This window comes from Drosophila busckii, chromosome 3R, assembly GCF_011750605.1.
Source record: "Drosophila busckii strain San Diego stock center, stock number 13000-0081.31 chromosome 3R, ASM1175060v1, whole genome shotgun sequence".
Lineage (NCBI taxonomy): Eukaryota > Metazoa > Arthropoda > Insecta > Diptera > Drosophilidae > Drosophila > Drosophila busckii.
In genome coordinates this window covers 22,840,496-22,865,048 of record NC_046607.1, presented here as the reverse complement: position 1 = coordinate 22,865,048, position 24,553 = coordinate 22,840,496, and the positions used below count along the sequence as shown (strand labels likewise).

The following is a 24,553-nucleotide window of genomic DNA, read 5'->3' as shown; positions in this document are numbered from 1 at the left end:
GCAAAAAAAAAAACAATACACAAGTACTGCCATTTTTACTACTTTCATTGAATTCTGCAATTATTTTAAGGCCTTATTTTGACTTGCAACATATTGCTCGGCCAGTTGCTTCACTCTCGCTGACGTGGCTTCCGTGCCGTACTTCTCCTCAAATTCCAGGAAGTTTTTATACAGCACCAACATCTTGTCGGGCTTAAGCTTCTGCAGCACAGCGCGCTCATATAGATGGCTGCAAATAACGAATGTTAGTTAAGTTGCAATGCGGATTGATGCGGGTTTTGAACTCACCGTGTTGGCTCAATAAGTTTCAATTTAAGCAGCATATTCGCATAGAGTAACCAAACATCAGTGCGCCTGGGAAACGAGGTGACGATATTATCCAGCATGGCCTGCGCCATATCATGCATATCATATTTTGCATATAACTTGGCAAAGGCCGTACTCAGGTTTATGTCTACAATGAGATTTAAAACAAATTAATCAGGAACAATTAAAACAATTGCAATTATACTTACGTTCACTGTGCGGCAAAACTTTTAGCGCACGTTGCAACGTTGGCTGCACGCGATCTGACATTGACATTGAGAAATATGCTTCGGCAACAGACTTCCAGACATCCAGTTTTGTTTTAAATTTACGCGTCATGATCTCCACGGTATTAAGCAAACGTTCCACCTCTTTATTTGACTTGTAGATTTCCACAACGTTTAGATAGACATTCACTGGTTCATTGCTACTCAGCGCTTCCTTGAGCACATCATCAAATTGTGTGGGATTATAGCGTAGTTCCAAATTCAATAGCGCTGTCCACACATTTAACAACTCGCGAGTTTCACGAAAACCAATGGTTTTGATAGCACGCCGGGCCAGCATGCGTGCCTTGTCGATTTCCGCATCGGCCAACAGGTGCACCATATAACGAATCCATAATTTACTGTTGTTGGGCTCGGCCAACACCAGACGCTCGAATTCCTCAACTGTATTTGCAGTTTCTTGCAGATTAGCATTGTGCTCTTCAATTTCGCGCAAACGTTGCTCCTCCTTCAGCTCTGCCTTGGCCTTGTCCTTGGCGCTAAGACGTTTCTTCTTAGCGTTAGTTGCCTCGCTATCTTCTTCCTCATCGCTGGAACTTTCTGCCGTTGTAGATTTGTCATACAGCAGCTCATGTGCCCAAAAGCCAGCAATGCCTGGCAATGTGGCGCTGGCTAGAGCTTTATCAGCAGCAACCAAAGATGCTGATCTTTTGGTTGGTGGTGTTGGCAACCTGGCTGGTTTCTTATCCTCAAAGAAAAGCTCGCCATTAGTTTTATTGGCTGCTTTCTGTTCATGCTTAGCTGGTGGCGTCTCCAGTTTTGCTTTCTTCTTGGGTATGCGCGCTTCCTCAACAGTAGTTGCCGCACGCTTCACGCCCTTCCAAAGCTTCCAAACAATCTCAGGCACCGCTATGGGCAACGTATCGTGTATAAAGGCCAGCGTGCAAAAGTCGCCCTGTCTCAAAGCTGTACTGGCTGTCTGCTCCACATCATTGGGATGCAAGCGCACAGGACACACTACCAAAGGATTGTCTGTGCCTCTCTTCAGCGAACACAATACAATGCTGTCCAGTTTTAGCAACACTTTGGCTTTCATGCCTGCCTTGCCCACTAAATTCTGTGGCAATTGTGTATTGCTACTTATGTGCGCAATGTCACGCACTTTGTTGGTTACGAGCAGCAAGTCATGCGCGTAGTCTATCCAAAGCACAACTACTTCCCATTTGCTGCCCACTTGAGGCACAACTGCATTGCCTGCCATGCTAGCCACCATCATGGCTTGTATCTTGCTGTTGTATGGCAAATTGTAGATCCAATCCTTGGTGCCTGGCTGCAGACCCTTGAACACCACAGTTATTCTGTCGCCTATGCTATGATTAGCAATGGCCTTGTCTTGCTGTTTCAGCGCCTCACGTATCTGCGCCACTTCGTTTAAATAACTGCATAGATAAATGAAATGTTTGTTAACAATTGTGTAAGTTATGTCGTTTGTCTAGCTTACCCCTCCACCAACGTGGCTGTATCGTTTAGCTCGCCACTCCACACATCTGTAAGTTTTGCAGACACGGTCAATGTCTTGGTTTCCACCTCCTTGCTGATCACTTTGACATACAACAGCTGATCGGGCTCTAGCTGCACAGGCAGCTCCCGATTGGCAGTAAGGCACAACATTTTGACGTGCAGCTTGACCAGCTTGTTGTAGTTGCGCACTGGCAGCAGTAGCTCCAGCACCTGATCGGTGGCATGCTTGACATGCGCACGCAGCACATCGCCCACCTGCACCGATTGCCAATCCTTGGTGATGTTCTCACTGAAATAGTTCACATCGCGTAAGCTAAAGATGTTCTGCATGATGCAGGCGGCTGAGGCATGTGTGCCCACAGGATGTATGCGCTGTTGGGCACCGGTTAGCTCTACATAATCAGAGAGCAAGCGCTGCGGCACTAAGCCCATGAACTCCTCCATTTCTGTTGCCTCATCGTCCTCTTCATCGTTCGCAAAGCTGATCTTAATTTCCAAGCCAGCGTCCAAGCTGTTGGTCACCTCGATGGGACATATTTCACCCAGCTGAAATTTATCCTCCGGCAGCGTTAGCTGCAGCTGTTCCTCATGCCTCTCCGCTATGCGAAATTTGGTAGTCTGACCCTCAAAGAATGAGTTTTCCAGTAAATTGCTTAGGCGCTGCTTATGCAGCACGCCCTTGATGCCGTTGCAGAACTTGACGAGCACAAAGGTGGGCTCACACTTGACCACTGTGCCAGTATAGACTTGACCCACCTGCGCTGCCGGCAGCATAGTCAATAGCTTGACATTTTTAGCCAAATATTCGCTGCGATTGCTGAGGTAGCAAGTCTTGCGGTCAAGCGAAACATCCAGCACACGGCAGCGTACACTTTGACCCAATTCATAGTGCACATTGGGCGCCAGATGCAGTTGCTCTATAATGCCGTTGACCTTGCCCAGCTTAACGCTGTAACCACCCACCTTGGGTTCGGCTTTAAGCAAACGGGCATTAACAATATCGCCTGGGTGCAGATCCTCGAGCGTATAGAGCTTCTCATTAAGCACATTGGCATCATCTGAACAGTAGTAGAGCGCTTCGATAACATCATAGCCCAGCACACGTACTTTGTGCTTGCTCTTGCGCGTATATTTGGACAGCACAACATCCTGATCGTAGTTGCCTTTAAAGTTGGATTTGATGGAACTATAACTTATTAAACCCTTAAGGTTTTGATTAAGCAAGAGGACAATGCCGCCAGTGCCATGACGCAGTACACGCGCTTTCTCCACGATGCTGCCTTTTTTCAGTGTTGTCGCTGTATCCTGCTCCGCCTCTTGCTCCTCCGGCACTTGTATATCCAAATTGAATGTTAGGTAAACCAGCTTAGTCAGTGGCATAATGTAAAGCACGCGTGCAAGATATTCCTCATTCAGCTCGTAGTCCGTGGGCGTATGCAATGCTTCACCCAGATGATGCTCATTCACATAGGCTATAAAGGATTCGCCCATAATTGCGCCTTGCAAACCATTCTTAAGCTGCTTGGTCACCTTAAACTTGACTATGCTGCCCGGCAGTATATAATCCAGGTTTGTTTCATTTTGACTTTTAATCTTGAGCTTATCCTGTGACAGCTGCTCACACTGGGACGTGCTTTGCTGCTCGCTATGATTGATTTGCTTGACTTTAACAAAGATGAGCTCACCCAGGCGATACTGCTGCTCCGCATTTTCATTGGCCACAAACGCCTGCAGACCTTCAATGCCCGTTTCAAGCACACAACCATGCTCCTGTATCTCTGCCACAGCACCTGTGAAGATGAGGCCCTTTTTGATTTGCTTATGATGCATGCTGTGATTAACCTCGCTGGGCTTCAGCGTCAACATAAGTTGAGTGCCCTTGCCATCCTCCTTGTCCACCTTTGACGCACGTCCACAGACTATGCGTCCAGCAGGAAACAGCTCTGTCAGATTCTGATATTCAGAGCTGTCGCCAGACATAGTTGATTGGACCACACGGTTATATGCAGCGGAGATGTCCGTAACTTGTACACGCGCTGTTAAGCGACCTGGCAGCGATACGTGCAACGTTGTGGCATCTGCACGCTTGACAACACCCATAACCAGCATATTCTCCTGCAGCGTATCAATAGTGAGCGTTTCCGCTGAGAATGCCTGCAACTGCTCGCCATTTTCGGTCTCAGTGTCCAAGCTTGCTTTGGGCTTTGCTGCTTTCTTTATTTTCTTTTGCGTAGCGCCAAAGATCTGCCAAGCAAAATTGCCATTAGTTTAAACAAATACATTTATTTTGAGAACTTACAATATTGGCTGTGCTGCTTTCCGCATTTGTTTGTTGATTTACCACTCCGCCGCGCGGAAAACTCTTTTCAGTCGTCATGTTGCTCAAAATTTATATTAAACAACAACAAAAGCAACGTGCGTGATGCACGTGTTTCACAGCTAACAAATTAACACAAGTTTTTGCGGCGTCTAGAGCTCTGTAAATTACAACAAAATAGTTTATATTAAACTGTTACTAATTCGAGCCTGCAGATGCAGCTGCTATTAAACAATTGAACTTTTATTTTAAGCACATAAATTTCAAATAAATAAAGCAAACTACACACCGCACTCTTGGATTTCAATACAAGCAGTTGATACCTTTATCGCCAAGCCGCCACACAGTAGAACAGTGCTGTAAAAGGGTCAAAGCGCCACAACAAGTGCTTGACATGCGGTATTTAACGTGTAATGCCTACTTATTCCGGCACACATGTGAGTTGTGTTTGTTTGGCTTTCGAATTTCGTGACAAATATGCAGACTTTACGCGAATTTACGCGTAAAACCAAACGCGGCAATATCTTAAAGATAGTGCGTGAGCATTACCTGCGAGATGACATAGGCTGTGGCTCGGACCTCTGTCAATATTGCATGCAAAATGAAGCATACCAATTGACTTCACAGTATGAGATCAAAAGCACGCTCTTCAAGTTTCCTCATTATATTGTGTTGGACACCAATGTGGTGCTGGATCAAATTGATGTGCTCGAGGAGGATGTGCTGCATAATATAATAGTGTTAACTACGGTATTGAACGAAGTAAAGCACAAGTGCTCATCAATTTACAAGCGTCTCAATGAGCTTATACACGATCGCACGCGGAATTTCTATGTGTTTGTTAATGAGCATCACCAGTAAGTAGAAATAAACAATAGCCAAGAAAGAGTTGTTAATAACTTGTCTAATTTTCAAAGGGACACCTATGCGGATCGGGAGCCGGATGAGACAGCTAATGACCGCAATGATCGCGCTATACGCTTGGCTGCCAAGTGGTATGATACGCATTTGCAAGCTTCGCAGGAGTCGAAGGCTTTCCAACGCACTGCACGTGCTGTAACACGTGTGGTGCTGTTAACCGATGATGCAGGCAATCGCGCAAAGGCTGAAGCAGAGGGTATTTTAGTAGCTAACGCAGCGGAATATGTCAAATCCTTGGAAGACTTTCCTTTGCTAGTGGATAAACTCTCGCAGAAGAGTTTTGAGAGCGAAAAGCAAGCGCTGCCGCAATATCCAGCACATTTGAGCATGAAAGAGCTGCTGGATGGCTTGCGCCAAAAGAAATTTCTACAAGGAAACTTTCAGGCATCCAGAGAAAACTACCTCGAAGGCAGCGTCAATGTCGAGCAGTATGAACAAGGCGTAAGTTTATTATATATTCTTAGTTTTATTTTTAAAGCATCTTTGTTTTGTCTACAGATTTTAATACAAGGCCGCGAGTCGTTGAATCGCGCAGTGGATGGCGACATTGTGGCTGTGGAGCTGCTGCCCGAGAGCGAATGGTCAGCGCCCAGCGAGATAGTGCTGGAAGAAACTAACGTCTATGCGGATGATGTCCCCAGCGAAGAGCGTGTGGAGGATGAGCAGGATATGTTGCAACAAGTGCAAGCAGCGCCGGCAGCAGAGCGTACACCCACTGGACGCATTGTGGGCATTGTGCGTCGCAAGTGGCGTCAATATTGTGGCATCTTGCAACCCAGTTTAATTGAGGATACCACGCGTCACATATTTGTGCCCGCTGATCGTAAGATACCGCGTATACGCATTGAAACACGTCAGGCGGATAAGCTGCAGAATCAGCGCATTATTGTCACGATTGACAGCTGGCCACGCAACTCACGCTATCCACATGGACACTTTGTGCGCTCGCTGGGTCCGCTGGGCAACATGGCCACCGAGAATGAAGTTATTTTGCTCGAGCACGATGTGCCCCACTGCAAGTTTTCAGAGGAAGTACTCAGCTTTTTGCCCAAACTGCCTTGGACCATTACGCCAGAGGATTATGCCAAGCGTGTGGATTTGCGCGACTTGCACATCTGCTCTGTGGATCCACCGGGCTGCACAGATATCGATGATGCGCTACATTGCCGCGAGCTGCCCAATGGCAATCTAGAAGTAGGCGTGCATATAGCCGACGTCACACACTTTATACGACCTGGCAATGCTCTGGATAAGGAGGCCGCGGCACGTGGCACTACAGTTTATCTGGTGGGCAAGCGTATAGACATGGTGCCAGAGTTGCTTAGCTCCAATCTTTGCTCGCTGGTAGGCGGCGTGGAGCGTTTCGCATTTTCGTGCATATGGGAAATGGACAAAGAGGCAAATGTGCTGAAGAAACGTTTCCACAAGAGTGTCATCAAGTCCAAGCGTGCCATGACCTATGAGGAGGCGCAGGTTTTAATTGATGATGCGTCAGAGACGAGTGAAATAGCCAAGTCGTTGCGTCAATTAAATCGTTTGGCCAAAATACTAAAGAGACGTCGCATGGACAATGGGTAAGTGACAATCACATGCAATACTTATGCATTGCTTGCTAACTCTCTTGTTTTATAGCGCCTTGGTGTTGGCTTCGCCTGAGATACGCTTTCAGGTGGACAGCGAAACGCATGAACCGCTGGATGTGGAGGCAAAGCAAATGCGCGATACCAACTCAATGGTTGAAGAGTTCATGTTGCTGGCCAACATAACAGTGGCGCAACATATTGCTGCCGAATTTACCGAGTGTGCAGTGCTGCGTCGTCATCCTAAGCCACCGCCTACGAACTTTGATCCTTTGGTCAAGGCAGCGCGCTATCAGGGCTTCGAGGTGGAGACGGAAACAGGCCTGCAGCTAGCACATTCGTTAGACAAATGCGTCAAAGCAGACAATCATTACTTCAATACAATGATACGCATCCTAACCACGCGTTGCATGATGCAGGCTGTTTATTTCATCAGCGGCAGTCTGCAGAAGGAGGAATACTTTCATTATGGCTTAGCTGCGCCCATCTATACGCACTTTACCTCGCCCATTCGCAGATATTCTGATATTATGGTGCATCGCCTGCTGGCAGCCTCAATTGGTGCTGATAGCACCTACGCACAGTTGTTGGAGCGCAAGGCTAATGAGGAGCTGTGCAACAATCTGAATTATCGACACAAAATGGCGCAATATGCTGCGCGCGCTTCTGTGGCACTCAATACGCATTTGTTTTTCCGCGGAAAGCAGGAGGATGAAGAGGGGTAAGCTTAACTCACACGTCATGCTATTGGACATGTATTTATAAATGTTGCTATTTTGCAGTTACGTTTTGTTTGTGCGCAAGAATGCGTTGCAAGTGCTTATACCTAAATATGGCCTGGAGGGTACTTTATATTTGAAAAGCGACAAGGATGGCAAGGACGGCTTAGAGCGCACCAAGAGCGAGCTAATCTTTACATTCAACGAAGAAGACCATACACAGCGCTGTGGCAATGTGGTATTCCATTCATTTGATCCTGTTACTGTTAGATTAAGTCTAGACTCCAGCAATGTGCAGCATGAAAAGTTGGTTTTTAAATTGGTCAAGCCATATATCAAGGGCTTCAGCGTGGAAAGCGATAACACTGCAGTGGAAGCTACTGCAGCCAACTCACAGCCACCAGCTAAGAAAACCAAGAAGGATAAAAAGAAGAAATGAATATTTGCTGTACATTTTAATAACTAACATTGAAGCATTGTTTAATGCGCTGAATTATATAAAACTATATAAATTATTTTTGTGCATTTGTAATTTGTTAATTGTTTAAGGGAAACACAATCGAAATTGTATTCTGCGTCATCAGCCAAAGGTATATTAACCTTAATGCAAAAGCTTTATTTGAAGCATTGAAGAGTAAAGCTTGCAATTGAAAAACACTCAATACGTCATTGCCTTGCATATTGAAAGTCTAGTGGGTAGTCTAGCTTTTTATTAAATAATAATTTATATGAAAAAGATAAAAATCGTTCTTTAACAACGTGGCATGTGAGAAAAAAAAAATGTTGCTTAATGACAATAAATAGATACGACAGATAAAAATAAAGATAGCCTAATTACTGTTTTAGTTAAAACTAAATTTTATTAAAAGTGAAAAGTCATATATGGCTCTTTGTTTAGACGGTTAAAACGTATCAACATATGCAGGGGATTTATTATATTATTTTATTTTTATTATATTTTGTGCTTAAGCGCATAAGCAAGTTGTTATTTTAAAATTGTCGTGGCTTTGCTTTTGCTGAGCATGGCGAGATACCTTTGGATTCGAATGCTTTCTTTTGAGAACTCGGTTTCAATTTGAGCTGCGAGCGTTTTTGAAATTCATTGCAACGTTTCGGCTTCAGTGGGACGGTCGTTGTGTCTAAGCTGAACTAAAAGCTACCGAAGCCATTGAGGATATATATATTATATATTACAGTTAATTACTTATAGATAGTATACTTATATATAAAAATATATATATTGGTGTAAAGCAAAAGAAAATCAAAATGGAAGTGAAACATAAAAATTTACATACTGAAAACAGTAAGTTATTGAATCTATTAACAAAAATATATATGTACAAAATTGAAACGAAATCAAAGTGAAAAACATTAACATAAACTGCGCACAACTAAATGAGAAAAAGTGGTCTGATGTAATACATAAAATCAAAGTACTATAAAGTTTATAAAATTTAATTAAGTGCTTAACTAATACGAACTTAGGCACAACTACAACAATAACAACAACAATTAAGTGGAGCTCATTATGCTGTCAATGTCTGGAGCATAGACTTTATTATACATATAGCTACTATATGTCTACCCCAGACATGCGTCGATTGACCGCAACGTAAAGTATTTGGCATATTTTAAATTCAATTATCGCAAGGTGTTTTTTATTGTTGGTTTGCTTGGCTTTGTTCGCTGCTGGTGTAAATTAGTGCTGCTCACTTTGACGCCTAATTTTATGCAGCAATTAATCTACCATCTGGGGCAATGAACTCAAAAACTACTTATGGACTAAAGTAATTAGTGCAATCCTGAGAAATCGTTAATTAGATTTAATTTTTATAGCTAGCAACAGCGCTATGTATGGCATGCCGCCAGAATCTCATGATGCAGCCTATATGGAAGCCTATCGAAAGTCAGTGCAGAATCCTGTAGCCTTTTGGCAGGAGCTGGGACAGCTGCTGGATTGGGACAAACCGTGGGAGCAGGTGCTGGACAATAGTAATCCACCGTTTACCAAATGGTATGTGGGCGGCTATTTGAATGCCTGTTACAACTCGATAGACAGGCACATCCTGGCGGGCAGAGGACAGCAGGTGGCGCTTATACATGACAGCCCGTTGACACAAACTGTGCGCAAGGTAACCTACCAGGAGCTGTACGATGAGATTATATTGCTGGCCGGCGGGCTGGCCAAGCTGGGCGTTAGCAAGGGCGATCGTGTGGTCATCTATATGCCACTTATACCCGAAACTATTATTGCTATGCTGGCAATAGTGCGTTTGGGTGCTATACATTCGGTGGTATTTGGTGGCTTTGCGGCACGTGAGCTTTGCTCGCGCATAGAGCACGTGGAGCCCAAGCTGGTTATAGCTGCCAACGCGGGTGTGGAGCCGGGCAAGGTGGTGCCCTATCTGGATATACTGCACTCGGCTATAAACATGTCACGCTGGAAGCCTCCACAGCGCAATATAATCTATATGCGGGACGAGGTGGCCAAAGATACGCTGGACGAGCAGACAGACATGCAGTGGTCGGATGTGCAAGCGCTGGCGAATCCTCATCAGCCCGTGGCCTGCGTGCCCATTGAAGCCAATGATCCGCTATATATACTCTACACTTCGGGCACTACGGATAAGCCTAAGGGCGTGCTGCGCACAATTGGCGGCCATCTGGTGGCTCTGATGTATACGCTGAAAATGATTTATGGCATTAAGCCTGGCGATATCTGGTGGGCTGCCTCGGACATGGGCTGGGTGGTGGGACACTCGTATATTTGCTACGGCCCACTTTGTCTGGGCGCCACTAGTGTTATGTATGAAGGCAAGCCGGATCGCACGCCAGATCCAGGACAATACTTTAGGTGAGGAGATAAGCCACATAAATTAGACTTTGTTGTAACTTTTGCTTTGCAGAATTATTGATCAGCACAAGGTGAACGGCATTTTCTCAGTGCCCACTTCATTTCGTGTTATACGTCGCGCTGATCCGGACATAAGCTACGGGCGTCAGTACAGCATGAAGTCCTTGCGTGCTATTTTCATTGCAGGCGAGCACTGTGACTATGAGACCAAGGCTTGGATAGAGAAAACGTTCAAGGTGCCCATTTTAAATCATTGGTGGCAAACAGAAACAGGATCCGCAGTCACAGCCACTTGTCTGGGCTTTCAGCAAAGCCTTGAACCGCCCATGTATTCCACAGGCTTGCCATTGGTTGGCTATGACAGTAAGTAAAAGCTAAGTCTACTCCGAATTCGAACTATACATTATTTATTCAACTTGTAGTTAAAATACTGAGACCTGATGGCACCGAAGCCGCGCCCCTGGAGCTAGGACGCATTGCCTTAAAGCTGCCGCTGCCTCCAGGCAACATGGCTACGCTTTACAGAAACGATGAGCTCTATCGCAAGCTATACTTCCAAAAGTTTCCAGTAAATATGCATTCAAGTGGAAAATATAAAGAAATAACTAAGAAATGATTTTCTAGGGCTACTACGACACTATGGATGCAGGCTACAAGGACTTGACAGGCTATGTGTTTGTCACCGCGCGTGATGATGATGTTATCAACGTGGCTGGTCATCGCTTGTCTACCTCTAGTCTGGAGGATGCCGTGCTCAGGCATCCAGATGTTGTAGATGTCGCTGTCTTTGGCGTGCCGGAGCCTACCAAAGGTCAAGTGCCTTTATGTCTTTATATACCCGTGGAGAGTTGCAAGAAAACGGATGCCAAGCTGTCAGCAGAGATTATCAAGCTTATACGCGATGTCGTTGGACCCATTGCTGCCTTCCGTTTAATCACGGCCGTAAACAGTCTGCCACGCACACGTTCCGGCAAAACCATGCGCAAGGCTATGGCGGACTTTGCACGCAATGAGCGTGTGATTCTGCCGGCGACTATCGATGATGCCAGCGTGTTTACAGAGATCCGGCGTGCTCTGCAGCATTTGGGCTATGCCATGTCAGCGCCAGAGCCTGTGGTGGCCAAGCTGCTGGATTAAGCTTCTGTGCGCGTGTGTTTGTATCTTTTTAATTGTATTTAGCTTTAAATAAACATTTCTATGAGCCAGAATAAATATTAAATTGTTGCAAGTAATTGTCAAGTCGAAAGTGCAACGCACACTGTGTACGCAAAATTAATTTAAATGTTAATGCCAATCATTTTGGCACTATGCCCTCTCCCAACTATAACCATGTGTATTCCAATTCGACGCACAACTAAAACTCAATCAGTTTATTCAAATTATGTGCAAATTTTACCCAACAACATTGTTGCTGCCTATCCATGAATGGTCGAGGGTGTTCCGAGCACGCGTGTCTCTAACATACGCTCCCCATACCCTCGGCTCACATGACGTATACTGCATTAAGCCCACATATGGTTGTCTGAGGCGCTGCTTGGCCTGATTTTTGCACTCAACATCAAAGCGTGTTAAATATAATCAAATTACTTTTGCACTTGCCTGTTGTCTTAGCTTTTATATTAGCTCCTTTTTATTCTGCACTATTACTTTGACTTGTTGTTCACTTGCTAAGCTCTTAAGGCATTATGATTTCAATATCTCAATTTTACGGCAAAACTTTGTAAGATGATTTTGTAGGCTCAGGCTAACTAGATTATAAAAAAAAACATCAAGCTATTGCCAACTTGTTAAATAACTTAATATGTTTGCTTACTATTTTGTTCATAACTTCGCCAAATAATTTTTATCAATACAATCTACTATTCATTTTAATTGTGCCTCTACCGCCAACATAAGTATGACCGGTATAAAGGCATTTTGAATCGATTTTTTTTAGACCGAAGTTATTACTCTGCCAAAGTTGAACAAACAAAACACAGTTACTCTCTCTCTGCTCCTGGTTTTTGCCACTAACTATGTTGAAAAACATTTTTTTTATCGAACCACCAGCCCTGAACCGCAATTATGTTTGTCTTTAGCTATCTAATAGTTAAACGTCTAGCAAAAGTGCATACAGAACATAGAAAGACGCATCCATCTTTTTGGCTGCATAACCAACTTTTACTGCGGGTTACATCACGTTTGCAAAATATCGAATCGTACTTTCCAATTTGGAAGCATTTTATTCTTATGCATCCACAGTCTAACAAAAGCATCTAAAAATCCAATCGGCATGCAATTTCGCTGAATACGCTTATCAAAAGTCAATATTTTCAAAAATTGTCTTGTGTTACTATTTTGTTCATTAACGTTCGATCAAATAATTTTTGTATGATACAAATTTAGCCACGTTTGAATTTGCTTTCCACCCAACATATACGTACAAAGAATTTGATCGATTTTTTTAGGCATTTATAGCCTGCAAAGTTTGAAATTACAAAAAGTTACTCTTCAGCATTGTTTTGTTGCCATACTATGTCAAAAACATTTCTTTATTACGAACTCAACAGATTAGTTTTATTACTCTTGATGGTAAATTAAGCCCTGAAACACTTCTGTCATTTTATCTGGCTGAGATATGCCTCTCAACAGTTAGAAATATAGAATGAAACGCATCATTTGGCAAAATTTACAGGGTTACATCCACCGTTTTTGCCAAAATATCGAAAAATCTTACAACTTCCAAATTTAAGCAGTTTTATTCTTATGCACCTCACGAGTCTAACAAAGCATTAAACTTCGCAATCGGATGCAATTTCGCTGAATACGATCTTATATAAAGTGCGCTATTCACAAAAATTGTCTTGTTGTTACTATTAGTTCATAAACTTACGACAATAATTTGAATTATACAATTTCAGGCACCGTTTAATTTTGCTATCCACGCCAACTATTGACGTACAAAGAAATTTGGAATCGGAATTTTTTTTTAGCGATTTATAGTCTGCAAAATATGAAATAAACAAAAGTTACTCTTCAGCATTGTTTTGTTGCCAAACTATGCTCAAGAAACACTTTTGTTTGTAGTTTTTCTACTTCTTTTTTCTTATTCTATGATAAATAACCTGAAAACACTCTTCATTTTTTTGCTGACGATATTAGCCTCTCAAAATTAGAATGATAAGAAATGAAGACGCATCATTTTCGGCAAAATTTAAGGCTACATTCCACGTTTTTGCCAAAAATCGAAAATCGATAACTTCCAGTTGAATGCAGTTTTATTTATGCATCTCACGTAGCTAACCCAAAGCATCTTAAACTCACAATCGGATCAATTTCGCTAATTACGCTTATTAAAGTCGATATTTCATCAAAATGTCTTGTTGCTTACTATTTATGTTCTAAACTTCACAACTAATTTTTGTATATTATACAAATTTATAGCCACGTTATTAATTGCTTTCCACTGCCAAACATATTGAACGTGACAAAGTATTTGGATCGCCATTTTTTTAGTCAGTTATAGCCATCTGCCAATTTGAATTAACACAAATATACTCTTCAGCAATTGTTTGTTCCATAACTATGTCAAAAACATTTTTTTATTTATCTAACTCCAACAGCAATTTGTTTGTATCTTATGTAAATTAAGCCTGAAAACACTTCTGTGCGATTTTTCTTGGCTGAGATATAGCCTCTCAGATTAAGTGATAAAGAAAATGAACGGCATCATTATTTTGGCAAAAATTACAGGGTTTATCATCCGTTTTGCCAAAAAATATCAAAAATCGTAACTTTCAATTTGAATGCAGTTATTTATGCATCTCACGAGGTCTAACAAAGCATAACTTCACAATCGGATTGCAATTTCGCGAATACGCTATTAAAGTGCGTATATTCACAAAATTGTCTGTTTTACATTGTTCATAACATCGACAAATAATTTTATATACAATTGTAGCACGTTTATTTGCTTCCACGCAAATATGACGGACAAAGAATTTGGATCGGTTTATTTTAGCGAGTTATAGCTCTGCAAAGTTGAAATTAAACAAAAATTACTCTCAGCATGTTTTTCCATAACCTAATGTCAAAAACATTTTTTATTTATCGAACATCACAGATATGTTTGTTTATACACTGGTAAATTAACCTGAAAACACTTCCTGTGCCGATTTTTTTTGCTAGAATAGAACCTCTCAAAAGTGAAAGTGCTAAAAAAGAAGACGGCATCATTTTTTGGAAAAATTAAAAAATTTACATCACGTTTTTGCCAAAAAAAACGATTAGATAGACTTTCAAGTTGAATTCATTTATTCTTACTCACCCTCATCGAGTCTAACAAAGCATGAAACTCTGAGAACGATGCCATTTTGCTGAATTACAGCTTATTAAAGATTGATATTTCACAAAAAATTTGTCTGTTTGTTACTATTTTTTTCATAACTCGTAAAATAATTGTATTATACAAATTTTACACGTTTACTTTGCTATCCACCAACCACTATTGACGTACAAAGAATTTGATCGATTTTTAGGCGAGTTATACGTGCAAATTTGAAAGAAACAAAAATTACCTTCAGCATTTATCTGGCCAATAACTATGCAAAAACATTTTTTTACTTATATCAAACTCCAAACAGCATATATTGTTTAGATCTTATAAAATTAAGCCTGAAAAACACTTTCTGTGGATTTTTTTGCTGAATATAGCCTCTCAAATAGAAAGTTATAAAATGAACGCATCATTTTTGCAAAAAATTTACCCAAAGGGGTATACATCACGTTTTTTGCCAAAATTTCGAAAATCGTAGACTTTCCAAGTTTGAATGCAGGTTTATTAATATGCATCTCACGAGTCTAACAAGGCATGAAACTCCGCAATCGGATGAATTTCGCTGAATTACGGCTTATTAAAGCGCCATATTTCACAAAAATTTGTCATTGTGTCTACTATTCATGTACTTAACTTCGACAAATAATTTTGTATTATACAAATTCTTAGCACGTTCTATTTGCTTTCCACGCCACATATGAGTACCAACAAATTGGATCATTTTTTTTTAGCGAGTTATATCTCTTGCAAAAGTTTAAATTAAACAAAAAGTTACTCATCAGCATTGGTTTGTTGCAATAACTATGTCAAAAACAATTTTTTTATGTATCGACTCAACACATATGTATTGTTTAGTATCTATGAGTTAAATTAAGCTCTGAAAACACTCATTGCGATTTTTTGCTTGAAATATAGCCTCTCAATTAGAAAGTATAAAATGAAGATCGCATCATTTGCAAAAATTTACACGGGTTACATCACGTTTTTGCCAAAATATCGAAATTCGTAGACTTTCCAAGTTTGAATGCAGATTTATTCTATGCATCTACGTCTAACAAAGCATTAAACTTCCAATCGGATGCAATCCGCTGACATTACGCTTAATTAAAAGTGCAGAAATTTCACAACAAATTGTCTGTATGATTACTATTTTGTTCAATAACTCGACAATAATTTTTGTATCTATACAAATTTCAGCACGGATTTAATTGGCTATCCACGACACATATTGAGTACAAAGAAATTTGGATCGTTTATTTTTATTAGGCGGCTATAGCTCCCAATTTGAAATCAAACAAAAAGTACTCTTCAGCATTGTTGTATGCCATAAACCTATGTCAAAAAACATTTTTTTATTCATCAACTCAACAGCAATGTATTGTTTACGATTCTTCATGAAGTAAATTAGCCTAAACACTTCTGTTCGATGTTTTTTGCTGAAAGATATAAGCTCTCAAAGTAGAAAAGTATAAGAAATAAACGGCATCATTATTTGCGTGCAAAAATTTACACCCGTTACATCACGTTTTTTGCCCAAAAAATCGAAAATCGTGACTATCCAACGCTTGAATGCAAGTTTGTTCTTATGCACTTTCTCACGAGTCTAACAAAGCAAGAAACTTCCGCAATCGGATGCAATTTCCCTGAATTACGGCTTATTAAGATTGATATTTCACAAAAAATTTGTCTTGTTGTTTGACTTATTTTGTTCATAATCGACAATAAATTTGTATTAATAAACAATTTAGCCTTTAATTAGTTGCCTTTCCACCCAACAATTGACGTACAAAGAATTGATCGGATTTTTTTTAGGCATTATAGCTCTGCAAAGTTTGAAATTAAACAAAATGATACTCTTCAGCATTGACTCTGTTGTATGTCAAAAACATTTTTATAGCTGCACTAATAATTGTTAGCTACTTAATATTTTTATTATAATTAAGCCTGAAAAACACTTCATGTGCGATTTTTTTTGCTGAATAATAGCCTCTCAAAGTTAGAAATGCATAAGACAATGAAGAACGGCATACAATTTTTGGACAAAAAATTTACAGGCGGCTTCACTCACGGTCGTTTTGCCAAAAAAAATCGAAAATCTTAGACTTTCCAAGTTTGAATGCATTTTATCTAATGACATCTCACGAGTCTAACAAAGCATTAAACTTGCGCAATCGGAGCAATTTCGCTGAATTACGTTTATCAAAGAGCGATTATTTCACAAAATTTGTCTGTCTGTTTACTTATTTCAATAACTTCTACAAATAATTTTTATTATTATACAAATTTGAGCACGTTTTACATTGTGCTTTCCACCCCACATTATTACGTACAGATTTGGATCGAATTTTTTTTAGGCGAGTTAATATGCTCTGCAAATTTGAAATTGTAAAACAAAATTTCTCTTCAGCATTCCAGTTTTGTTCCAAACTATTGTCAAAAACATTTTTTATTTATCCAATCAACAGCAAAATAGTTTGGTTAGTATCTCATGACGTAAATTAAGCCTAAAACAAACTTTGTGCGATTTTTTTTGGCTGAGATATAGCTTCTCTTATCACTTTTTTTGCCAAAATATCGAAAATCCTACAACTTCCAAATTGAATGCATTTTGTTCTCATGTATCTCACGAGTCTAACAGGGCATGAAGTTCTTAAATCAGTCGCCATTTCGCTGAGTTACAGTCTATGAATAGCGTCAAATCCGTATTAAATTAAAAAACAGATTTCTCCATTTGATGCTTAAAATAGAATGGCAGTGGGTTTCTTAGTCTCCTTGCCTTTTTTGTTATATTTTATATTAACAATATACAGCTTGTGAAATAGTTTTAGCATGCAAAACACGCGCCGTGGAAAATTAATTGCAACGCTTCAAACAGTAAATCCCCAACTCATAAAATGCAGATTATTTGCGCTTCCAGCTTTTGTCTTAGTTCAGTGAAGTTGACAACGTTTAAAGAGAGTTGCGTGCTCTGCTTTAATCCTCACCTAACTTGCCACATAATGCGCTATTGTTGCACTGCCATAAAGTTCGTTGGCTTTTAAGTATTATATTAATGCTTCTAACTACCTATAAATTTGCTCTAAGGACCTTGTGCCGGCGACTGACGACATAAAAAGCATGCAGCATCTTTTTTTATAACATAATTAAGAGCTGATAAAACTTATATAATAGATCAACATATTGAACAAACTCAACGTGCTTGTAGCTACAAAAGTTCTGAGGCAACTGTGACGTATGCGTAATATTTGCAAAAAAACGCCCACCAATCAAGTAGCTGCGAGAATAACGCAACATGTGGTCCTACGCACACTTGAGTTTGTGTGTGTGTATGTGAACAAGTTTGCCCAATGGGAAGCTAGCAATTGCTATGTATGCGTGTGAATTGAAAGCAAATAAAAGCTGATGTCCTGCCAAGGAAAAGCATCATTCGAGTGCCTGCGTTCAACAAGTGCAAGTGCAGTGAACAGTCACAGGACATTTCAAAAGTATTTTCTAAAGTTATTCAACAAAAACCAAAAACTTTAAGGTTTGTAGCTCAATAAAAATATATTTAGTTTTGTGATATAATTATGATATTACTTTGATAGTTTTTTCATGCAAAGAAGTAATTCTCTAGTATCTAATATGACATTGTTTTTAGTTCAGTTTTCGAACCTTTAAGAACTCATATTAAAGTTAGTTTGATGCTCGATAATTAGCTAATTTGCCAATCAATAAACTTGTAGTTTTATGTGCCGGGCCGTAAGTCTACGGACTTAAAAAAAGACACATGCACATCTAAGCTAAACAGATGCACGCACAACACGTACAAGCATCCGCTGCATGTTGCAAGGACCACAGCATTGTTTAGCATTCGCAAACAAAAGACAAGACATAGCAGAAGGCTGGGTAACAAGGCTTAAAAAACTGCAGTCAGTGTGCGTGTGTACGGAACACGGGGCGTATAAGTGTTTACGCTTTGTAAATACGTCTTCATCAGTTGAGGAACAGGTTGTCGTTACCGTGGCCTATACGGCCTGCAGCTTAATAGAAACAAATTGCCCGTACTGTCAACATATTGTGCGCGCTGCTCTTGGCAGGATTTAAATAGAAAAAAGCGAGAAAATTTAAAACAGTTAGTGCTGGGCTAAGCTGTTGCCATGGCACGTAGCATTAAGAACCCCTGCACTTAATCAAAATTTGTTAAGCTCTGCTGCTCATGCTTGAGCTTACATTAGATGATGAGCTTGGAGGCGTGGCTAATCATATTTATTTCTTTTTACAGCATGTCTCACGCACAGTTCTTCGTTGTTTGCTGCATTGCCATTGTCGTCTTGGCAGTCTGTGCGCATTGCAGTGAGGCAGCCACACAGGCGCCACTTTGCCAGCCCGGCATTGTGGAAGAGATGCCACAGCATATCAAGAAAGTATGCATGGCACTTGAGAACTCTGATCAGTTGACTTCAGCTCTCAAGAGCTACATCAACAACGAAGCCTCTGGTAATTTGCCTTTATGATAATTTTCTTTACAAACGAACTCCAATACTTTGTTTCATAGCACTTGTGGCCAATTCGGATGATCTGCTCAAGAACTACAACAAGCGCACTGATGTCGATCACGTTTTCCTGCGTTTCGGCAAACGTCGTTAAGCAACTAAACCCGACCCAACGACCTAAATTTCTAAATGGCTCTACGACTCTACAGCAACTTCCCCCAAACTCTGATACACGACCAACGAGCGTTAATGCGTTTCTGTTAAAGTTTACACAACAAAATGGCGTCTTCTCACTTAACTAACTATTATCTGTATAATTGGCACAGCAGCGTTATGCATGTGAATTTATCAACTTGGAAGCTCTCTAGTTCAATAATAATATCAATAACAATAATATTTGTGTAATATATATATATTCGCGTATTTTTGTATACTCAAATGACCCCCGAAGAAACAATTTGATAAACATTGTTCTTTCTGTAATTCAGTTCTTTTTTATTTGCCTATTGTTTTTGTAAGAAATTAAAAAAATCATATATATGTATGTATAAAATTTGGAAAGCGAATTTCCCTTACATAAAGCACTTGCATTATAAAAAAACATAAATTGTTCACAAACTTTGTAAATGTAAAAATTGTTTATTTATAACTCAATAAAGGAACACTTTCTTCTCAAACTGGAATGCATAACAAAATGCAATTTATATAGATTGTTTTTAATAGTATTTATATAAATTGGGATGGGTCAAAAATAAATACACAGCTACTACACTTGATTTCTTATATTCGCAGTATTCACGGACATTGCTTTGGTAAAGAGTATTTAGCATTCAATATTCAATTGTTCTTTTGTATATATCACAGTTTACAGTATTAGTTTAAAAATCGTAGATAAAATGTTTTTTGTTTGTTGGAACTCGACGCATTTTTTGTAACGTATTTGTCGTGCACTCTTTAAGCTTTTTAGATCATGTTCAACACCATTTTGATTTTTGTTTTTACCATTATAATAAATATTTCAGTTTTTCATTTGCTTGCTGTAATAAAAATATGTGAAAGTTTTTAAATTAATATTATAGTTTATATACATTAATATGTTCCGTTGCATTTAAGCAATATACGCTTTTATTAAATAATAAAATAAATTATAAAAAATTATTCAACAGAAAATATGCTTTAAGATTGTTATATTTAACAAATAGTAAAAAATATATAAACAAAATATTTATCAACTCATTTCAATACGTTTTCTTAATATTAATATTTGTACTTTGATTTCATTTGGTTTGACTTTTCTTTTTATACTGTATATTTCGTTGGAATTGGAGTATGGAAATTTTCTCAACGACAGTATTCGTTTGCTATATCTTTCCTCTCTTTGTTTGTAATTAAAAATGATAGTCACTGAAAATTAATATACTTGTGACATTTTTTGTATATAATTGTATAGTTCGATTTGATTTATATTTTTCTTTTAATTTAATTCACTTTTGAATTTGCATGTTTATCATATATTTGATCTTATTTGCAGCATTAGTTTAAAAAAATTTAAGGTGTCATTGGTTTATATTAAATATACTCAGTCTTTGCTAATTCTTAGTATCACTTTATCAATTTAAATATATATCAGTCTTTAAAAGCCACGTTTTCGTTTGTTTAAAATATATATAACATGAAATAAGATTGTCTTTTTACATAAACAAAAGTGTATAAATAACATAAAAGTGCAACAATTAAAATAAAATTATTATTATATAGTTTTTTTAGTTGTGTGTTTGCTTTTGATAGTATCACCTTTTTATAAAGTCCTTTTTAGCTGATGACTTCACAGTTGAAAAAACGTTATATATATAACGCTTTTTAATATGTAAATATAGTTTTCTCTTGCCTGAAATGGAAAACTAAATATCTATAGAAATTTTTATAGAAATGCGAAAGAGGGCCGCATTTTTAGTCGATGTAAAACTCAACACTGAGAAAATCATTGAACCAGATAATATGGCATAGTAACATAAATCGGACAATAAATTAAATTAATATTGCATTTTTAACATTAATCAATGTGTGTTGAGTTTTCATTTGATATCAATTGATTATTTTAGCTTTTGTTTGTTTTCATAGTCTTGAGACGATTGCAGCTTAACTTACCAAATATGTATGTGTGTAAATATATTTTAAAATATTCATTTTTGGTTTGGTTTTGTTCGATTTAGATGCACGTAATTTTTGACTAGAGTTATTCTTTCGTTTTTTAAATAAATTAGTGCTCTCATTTTCTTATGTTTGATTTGCTTAATCATCTTCATATATAACTCGCAGCTGAGAATTCATTTTAAAATATTTGTTTTCGTTGAACAATTGATTTTGTTGTTCTTCAGTTTGCAAATGCGTTATAAATGTAAAACGTTTTAGTTTTCTTATTGTTTCTTTGTTTTTGCTTTTTATAGATTGTGGCTTGATATTCTCATGAATTGTTGTTTGGTTGCTGCATCTTTAAATATGAATGTCAGTCTTTATCAGTTTTGTATTGTTGCACTTATTTTCATTTGGCTTAATTATTTGTCTTTAAACTTTTTTTTTATAAACAGAATATTTCAAATAATAATTTGTAAGTTAAAAATAAGTTTAATGCATTAACACACATTTTTGAACATTATTTTATTGACTTTTGATAAATGTTATTGTTTTTTTGTTTGCTTTGCTAATATATATTTTTGTGTATATTTCTCATATATTTGTTTTTGTTTTGCTCAGCTTATTTAAGAAGTTACATATTTATGGTTAAATTGTTGCTATTTTAAGAAAATGAAAATAGAGTAGAGTTCTTGTAAATGTCAAGAGCTAATATTTGTTTAAACCAAAATAAAGAAATATTCAGATAGTTTTTTTTTAAAACAAAAAAGTGTTTTTGCGCTTAATAATAAAAATTTATACATTACATTTTGTTTTAGTTGTATACAATATAACATGATTCACAATATTGTTTAAGTTTCGTTTTGCATTCAGAATATTTTATAAATTGAAATAATAATTGTAAATTATAAAATACAATAATTTTCGTTTTATTTGTTTAGTGGGCAGCTGCGTAGACTTTACACGGCTTCCTTTGTCGACTAAGAAAACGTAGAGCAACAGGCAAAAATTATTAACCAATTGTCAGTCACATATTTTGTTTAGGTATTGGTAAATTAAAGACAAACAAACACAAAGGTTGCTATATAATTTTTTTTTTGTTTAGGAGAGAGGATATTTGTTTGTATTTAGTTAGGATTCAATTAAAGGCAATAGAAAAAGACGTAGAGCAACATGAATTTACTTAAAAGCTAGAAAAGGGAGAACTTTATGCTTAAACCTAAATTGTTTGTCTGAGTTTGAGTGTGTGTGTGTGTGTCGAGCGGGTGTGTGTGTTGTTCTAGATGTATTTATCATGTAAGTGTAGCAAGCAAATTTTCTTCATTAAACATTATTACTCTTATGCTCGTTGGGCCTGAATCCCTTAAATTTGGTATTTTGGCATACTTATGGTCTAAGCACGCGCAGCGTTCTTCAATCTGTTGGTATGGCCATTTTTCGAGGGATGCGGCACGTTGTTGCCTAGTAATAGGCCGCTGCATTTGAATAGTTTTGCGAATACGCCTGCGAATCTATAAGGGGGCGGTACAAGTTGCCCAATGAGGCAGTTGCTTAAGAATTAATCAATAGCTAAAGCTAAACTCTACTTACCATAACCGGCATAGGCGCGCTCATCGTAACCCGCGCTCTGCTGACTATAGTCCGTTTGACCAGTGGTATTGTAATCAACCGCCGTGGAGCTATACTGTTGGCTATAATCTTGACCATACGGCTGCTGATAGCGTGTATCCTGCTGCGTAGTATAGCCGGAAGAGCTGTTCAAAAGATGATACAACGATTAGTTTAAACTTATCTGCTTGCAATTTATCAATCGGCTTAGCTCACTTGTAGCCTTGGTATTGGCTCTGATCGTATTCGGTGCCATGATGTGACGCATAGTTGCTGTTGGCTGTTGTGCTAGTCTGCGTTGCATAGCCGGTGTTTTGGCTATAACCATTGTTGTAGCCTTGCTGAGTGGTAGACGTTGCACTATAACTGCTCTGTGCATACGGATCTACCTGCTGCGTCTGATCATGGGCCTGATAGCCACCATGATGGCTGCAGTTAACGTTGTGTTAATAACAAAATATTTCACTATTATAAAACTTATAAATATATTACCTTGCTGCCGGAGCATGATGTGCTGGCTGTGAGCCATATGTTGATTGGGACATATGCTGCGTGCCTGAATGGTACTTTGGTGTCATGGGCCGCTGGCTATAGGGACCACCTTCATAACGTCCGCGCTTGGGACCTGGGCCACCGGGAGCGCCTCGCTTAAGAGCTGGTACCGGTGCAATTTGTGTATTGACATTATGAGCCTGTTGATGATGTTGCATGGGTGGCCGACTCATACCTTGATTGTAGCCGCCGCCGCCGCGTCCACGCATGGAGCCACGTCGTGGCATGCCGCCGTGCTCTCCACCGGGTCCGCCCATTGAGTTGGAGTGATGTGAATGCGAATACATGCCATTGCCGCCGTTTCCATTCATGTGCGGGTTATAGCCGCCACCACCACGACCCCGACCAAACGGTCCGCCACGTCCGCGACCTCGTCCCATATACGGCGGTGGTCCGCCGCCATTATTAGTACTAGCGCCTCCAACGCCTCCAGACACATGCGAGCTGGCTGTGCTTACTGTTGCATCTGCTGCTGCAGTCGCTGTATTGGCAGTTTCCTCAACAGATGCCTCACCTGACTGCTGGTCACTAGCAGCTGCCGCTACTGCCGGTACGGGTGATACGGTTTTATTGTTATCCGCTCCTGTATGTTGTTTGGGAGCTGTAAGCTAAACCTCTAATTAAAGTTCAATAACAAGTGACAATATTACTTACGCTGCGCATATAATGGTGGTCTGCCGCTGCCTCGCATGCCCATTGGAGCACCACGCGGCTGAAAGCCTCCACCACGTCCTTGGTAACCCATTCCACCTCGTGGGCGCATGCCTCGTGGCGGGCCTTGCATCATGCCCTGCATCGGCGGACCACCACCTCCCATGCCGCCACCGCGCATGCCTCCCATATAATGACCACGACCCATGCCTCTACCACGTCCACGATGCTCGAATCCACCGCGCATTGGTGGACCGCCCCCTCTGCCTCTATAGCCACCCCCACGTTGACCACCAACTGGTGGGGTCGCTACTTGTGCAGCTCCATCCATGCTCTAGCAATAGCACTGCTACTTTTAGTTACTTTACACAACA

General features: G+C 39.5%; 5 protein-coding genes across 6 annotated transcripts; 3 read left to right on the top strand and 2 right to left on the bottom strand.

Annotated features, from left to right (window-relative positions):
• Positions 1-3: 3 nt before the first annotated feature.
• On the bottom strand, positions 4-4,530 carry LOC108602922 (protein RRP5 homolog). The gene is made up of 5 exons (XM_017991264.2): positions 4,354-4,530; positions 2,035-4,298; positions 516-1,972; positions 289-454; positions 4-229 (listed from the first exon to the last, which is right to left on the bottom strand). Exons 1-5 carry the CDS (start codon positions 4,429-4,431, stop codon positions 61-63), a joined length of 4,134 nt encoding a protein of 1,377 aa, XP_017846753.1. The 5' UTR covers positions 4,432-4,530; the 3' UTR covers positions 4-60.
• A 271-nt stretch (positions 4,531-4,801) lies between these two features.
• Positions 4,802-8,074, top strand: LOC108602923 (exosome complex exonuclease RRP44). The gene is made up of 5 exons (XM_017991265.1): positions 4,802-5,228; positions 5,289-5,733; positions 5,791-6,866; positions 6,925-7,593; positions 7,655-8,074. The coding sequence occupies exons 1-5, from the start codon at positions 4,849-4,851 to the stop codon at positions 8,028-8,030; spliced, it is 2,946 nt and encodes a 981-aa protein (XP_017846754.1). The 5' UTR covers positions 4,802-4,848; the 3' UTR covers positions 8,031-8,074.
• A 786-nt stretch (positions 8,075-8,860) lies between these two features.
• LOC108602926 (acyl-CoA synthetase short-chain family member 3, mitochondrial) lies at positions 8,861-11,668 on the top strand. Its single transcript, XM_017991267.1, has 5 exons — positions 8,861-8,894; positions 9,428-10,445; positions 10,498-10,808; positions 10,868-11,013; positions 11,070-11,668. The coding sequence occupies exons 2-5, from the start codon at positions 9,442-9,444 to the stop codon at positions 11,580-11,582; spliced, it is 1,974 nt and encodes a 657-aa protein (XP_017846756.1). The 5' UTR covers positions 8,861-8,894; positions 9,428-9,441; the 3' UTR covers positions 11,583-11,668.
• A 6,533-nt stretch (positions 11,669-18,201) lies between these two features.
• Positions 18,202-19,685, top strand: LOC108602455 (dromyosuppressin). The gene is made up of 3 exons (XM_017990578.2): positions 18,202-18,286; positions 19,025-19,239; positions 19,298-19,685. The coding sequence occupies exons 2-3, from the start codon at positions 19,026-19,028 to the stop codon at positions 19,387-19,389; spliced, it is 306 nt and encodes a 101-aa protein (XP_017846067.1). The 5' UTR covers positions 18,202-18,286; position 19,025; the 3' UTR covers positions 19,390-19,685.
• A 3,044-nt stretch (positions 19,686-22,729) lies between these two features.
• On the bottom strand, positions 22,730-24,535 carry LOC108603377 (RNA-binding protein FUS). Of its 2 annotated transcripts, XM_017992146.1 has the most exons (6): positions 24,183-24,535; positions 23,704-24,129; positions 23,469-23,631; positions 23,193-23,405; positions 22,959-23,122; positions 22,730-22,879 (listed from the first exon to the last, which is right to left on the bottom strand). In XM_017992146.1, exons 1-6 carry the CDS (start codon positions 24,508-24,510, stop codon positions 22,830-22,832), a joined length of 1,344 nt encoding a protein of 447 aa, XP_017847635.1. In that variant the 5' UTR covers positions 24,511-24,535; the 3' UTR covers positions 22,730-22,829. The 2 variants fall into 2 exon arrangements, with proteins under 2 accessions (XP_017847635.1, XP_017847634.1); XM_017992145.1 differs by having other exon boundaries at positions 23,469-24,129.
• Positions 24,536-24,553: the final 18 nt, after the last annotated feature.

Bases quoted from the DNA above. Each gene is read 5' to 3' on its own strand.
- LOC108602922 (XM_017991264.2), bottom strand. From the start codon at position 4,431: ATGACGACTGAAAAGAGTTTTCCGCGCGGCGGAGTGGTAAATCAACAA. The intron at 4,299-4,353 runs GTAAGTTCTCAA...TTTGCTTGGCAG, and splicing joins AAAGCAGCACAGCCAATATT to ATCTTTGGCGCTACGCAAAA. The intron at 230-288 runs GTGAGTTCAAAA...CGTTATTTGCAG, and splicing joins AAACTTATTGAGCCAACACG to CCATCTATATGAGCGCGCTG.
- LOC108602926 (XM_017991267.1), top strand. From the start codon at position 9,442: ATGTATGGCATGCCGCCAGAATCTCATGATGCAGCCTATATGGAAGCC. The intron at 10,809-10,867 runs GTAAGTAAAAGC...TTCAACTTGTAG, and splicing joins GCCATTGGTTGGCTATGACA to TTAAAATACTGAGACCTGAT. The intron at 11,014-11,069 runs GTAAATATGCAT...ATGATTTTCTAG, and splicing joins TATACTTCCAAAAGTTTCCA to GGCTACTACGACACTATGGA.
- LOC108602923 (XM_017991265.1), top strand. From the start codon at position 4,849: ATGCAGACTTTACGCGAATTTACGCGTAAAACCAAACGCGGCAATATC. The intron at 5,734-5,790 runs GTAAGTTTATTA...TTTTGTCTACAG, and splicing joins TCGAGCAGTATGAACAAGGC to ATTTTAATACAAGGCCGCGA. The intron at 6,867-6,924 runs GTAAGTGACAAT...CTTGTTTTATAG, and splicing joins AGACGTCGCATGGACAATGG to CGCCTTGGTGTTGGCTTCGC.
- LOC108603377 (XM_017992145.1), bottom strand. From the start codon at position 24,510: ATGGATGGAGCTGCACAAGTAGCGACCCCACCAGTTGGTGGTCAACGT. The intron at 23,406-23,468 runs GTAATATATTTA...CGTTAACTGCAG, and splicing joins CATCATGCTCCGGCAGCAAG to CCATCATGGTGGCTATCAGG. The intron at 22,880-22,958 runs GTAAGTAGAGTT...GCCCCCTTATAG, and splicing joins GCGCGCCTATGCCGGTTATG to ATTCGCAGGCGTATTCGCAA.
- LOC108602455 (XM_017990578.2), top strand. From the start codon at position 19,026: ATGTCTCACGCACAGTTCTTCGTTGTTTGCTGCATTGCCATTGTCGTC. The intron at 19,240-19,297 runs GTAATTTGCCTT...TTTGTTTCATAG, and splicing joins CATCAACAACGAAGCCTCTG to CACTTGTGGCCAATTCGGAT.